The 3,214-nt window shown below is 47.2% G+C and overlaps 1 protein-coding gene across 1 annotated transcript in view; it reads right to left on the bottom strand.

Annotated features, from left to right (window-relative positions):
- TLX3 (T-cell leukemia homeobox 3) overlaps window positions 1–700 on the bottom strand; it is a 3,586-nt gene extending 2,886 nt beyond the window's left edge. Inside the window, exon 1 of the mRNA XM_019506539.1 lies at window positions 118–700. Within this exon, the coding sequence (XP_019362084.1) occupies window positions 118–532 (415 nt within the window). The 5' untranslated portion in view covers window positions 533–700. The remainder of the gene's footprint in view (window positions 1–117) is intronic.
- Between the last annotated feature and the right edge of the window lie 2,514 nt (window positions 701–3,214).

Genomic DNA, 3,214 nt, shown 5'->3' with positions numbered 1-3,214 from the left:
CGGGGGCACCCGCGTCCGGGCCAGGCCCCGGGACCTTTCCGCGCTGCCTCGGCGCAGCGGGACGCCTCCCGGGGAAGGAGCAGGGGCCGCCGGGGCCGCGCGCGCCCCAGTCCTTACCTGTGAATCTGTCCTTTACGAACCTCCTGCTGCTCTCCATCCAGGGGAAGTTGAGGCTGCCAAGGCTGGGTACAGCTGGCATAGCTGGTATGGCACTAGAAATTGGAGGTGGCACAGCCCCAGGGATGGGTCTGTGAGCTGGCACTCGGATCACTCCAGCTGGAGCCAAGCTCAGATTCACACTGTAAGATCCAGAGTCTTCAAAAGGCGCCCCGATGCCAGGGAAGGAGGCTGGTAGGGAAGGATAAGGGGCACTTGTTCTGCTCACGGGGCTTCCCAGGTAATTGGTGCTGTCTGATCCTCTGGGGGCCGGCTGGGAAGAGTTTTCCTGATCAGAACTGTTTAAAATCTGATCAATTCCAAAGCTGATGGGTTCGTGTTGATGCTGGGTCTGTGTATTCGCTGGCTGATCCATCCTTGGTGAATAGAAATATTGGCTCAAAAGTGTATGAATTCCCCTATAAAAACGCTCGCCTTCCTTTACAGTAGATCCATGTAGGTCCTGGTGTATGTCAGACTGAAACTTTGCCAAGAGTGGTCCAGCCCGACAGGCTCTGTGTCATCTTTTTTGAACCAAACCTTGAGTTTCTGCTTCTAATTTCTCTCCTGCAGCTGCCATTGGACGCAATAAACAAGCCTCTCTCCTCCCATTGGCTGCTGGATTTCAATAAAGGCCTAATTCATTGAAATAGGAGCTTAGGGACTGTTCCAAGGTGACATCATTTTAACAAACGAACAATAGGTCAAATTTATTAGCTAAGATAATGTGTGGCGGATATTACAATAGCATCTGCGATTGTTGTCTTTAGAAATTAGCGATTTGAAATTTAACAAAGCTTTGCAATTACGAGGCGTTTCCCCCCACCCCCTTGTTTATTATCTAACATGCTAGTGGTACAGAATTCCAGGATGGTAATGACAAGAAAGCTTTCCCCCCTCGGTGGATTAATTTAGGATGTAATGTAACTCTTTCCTATTGTTTCTGCTTATAAATACTATGCAGAGTGTAAACACCTTACGGAGACACAGAGAGGAGTTGTGTTGTGCGTTTTACCTGCTCACGGGCTCTAATTATTGTGGCAGCCAGTTTACGCTGCGATCCGAGATCTGTTTTTTCGAAAATAGAAAAGGGACAAATATTTGTTCCGGGGTTTTAAAGCGCAGAGTCCCCGCTCTCTCATTTTCTTCTGTATCATATTTTTAAAATCGGACTGTATTAAGATAGCGCTGGAATGATGTTGCCACGTAGTGTACTCGGCACAATCCAGACGGGTCTCCCGAAGTCTCGCCCCGCTGTAATTTAGCTGAAGGAAATGAGCATCTTCCCCTCCGTTTTCCCGTACGAGTCTTTACGGAGAATCGTTAAACAGATGCTCTTCTAAGGCTCCGTTTTTGGAACTGCGTTTACCCGTTGGAAAGAGAGAGATGCCAGGCTTGGGCTTTATTTCCTGCAAATCGCAACCCCGCTGCTGAGCTCGGGTTAGAGGAAAAGCACAACCGCCAGGACCCTCGGTTGGAAAGAGGTTTTTGCAAACTGCGTTCATTGAAATTTAAATCTAACGGGGAAAGAAACCAGTGGAGAAGCCAAACACGAACCCTTGTGTCCTGGCTGATGCCCACATTTTATATGTATTTACAGTTCATTTCGTTAATGACTATGGGGCCTCGGGCTTTCCCCGGTATTTCTGTGTTTTTACCAGTTCCAAACTAAGCTATTTTCCCCGGTTCTAGTAGGCGATTTCTTTCTCTTCCATCGGTCTGCCCAGTGTTTGTACTGAGCTGCCTTTTGTGGAGATAAAAATAAAAGGGAGGGGTGGCGAAAACCCACTGCAGTATACAAAGAGATACCGTTTTGGATTAATTTACGTCAACAAACTTATTGCCACACACGCCTGTTAAGTGAGTTTGCAGACGCTCCCTAACGTCCAAATTGGACTAAAGGCGTTAAAAATTAAATAACGTTCAAATGCATTTACTTAGTTTCCCTTTTATAAAGGGAAATGAAAACAGGGAATAGAATTTTCCTTTTAATAGAATGTAATAGTATTTGATCAGCACCTGTTAGGGCTGATTCTGTGATTTCAGAAAGCAGTGACAAGGAGAGAGTTTATTAGTTTTTAAAGCTTAGGATTCAATTACCGCAACACACTGAATAATTTAAGTGGCAGCAGTAAATGCAAACAGACCTGTGGAGTTATTGGACTTATTGCACAGAAATACAGAGGAAGAGGTGGTTGCACAGAAATACAGAGAAATGCGGGGAGCAAATTAATGGCAGGATTGGGTTCTTCTCAGATAAAAAACAAACAAACTGGATCCAAACCCGCCCTTTTCCAATATTTATCTCTCAGCGTACATCCTGGTTGATCAGTGTTTCTGAAAGAAAAGAACGGAACATTTTTCCTCTTCTCCATTTTCCATAATGATTATATCTCTATATCGTGCATCTTCATGTCTCTGTATATGGAGATACAGATATCAATACCTCTATCTCTGTAGCTATACATCTCTCTCTCTTTTTTCTCTTTTTTTGTTGAGGGGTAGTTTTCAAGTTCCGGTGTATTCAAGTCTGAGAAATGCCCATGCGTTTCCCTTTTCAGGGCGAGGACCTGATGGAAAGCTCTTGCCCAACTTCAGTCGCTGCGGGGAAGGAAGCGAAGGGGACCCCTGCCCGGAGCTGCTTCCAGCACCGAGGGCGAGGGGCTGGCCGCCTGGCGCCGGGGAAGCGCCCGTGGTCCGGCTGAGCTGGGCAGTGGCAGCTCACGGACTGGGGGTCCCAAATTCAGGAAACGGGTCTTGAATGCATTTGTGCCTGCCAGGGGTGATCTGCGAGCCGTGCATGGGTTTCCTCCCCTCACCCTACACAGAGACCCCCGTATTGATAGACTCAAACCCAAGACAGTTTGCTAAGCAGCTGCAGTGGAAGGGCTGGAATAAGGTGAGCTGTGAGCAGAGAGGAAATACACCCAGAGACAACGGGTTTTTTTCCTCCTGTCAATCCATTGATCGCTCAAAAAATGTCTTAGAGCGGCTGCTCAGGAGACTGTCTGCACCCAAACAGCTGTTAGTTTCTAGGAAGGGAAACTTTCGAGGCAGA

This window comes from Gavialis gangeticus, unplaced genomic scaffold (genome assembly GCF_001723915.1).
Source record: "Gavialis gangeticus isolate Ggan-Ray unplaced genomic scaffold, GavGan_comp1, whole genome shotgun sequence".
Lineage (NCBI taxonomy): Eukaryota > Metazoa > Chordata > Crocodylia > Gavialidae > Gavialis > Gavialis gangeticus.
Note: the sequence above shows the minus strand (reverse complement) of the source record. Positions and strands in the feature narration are given on the sequence as shown.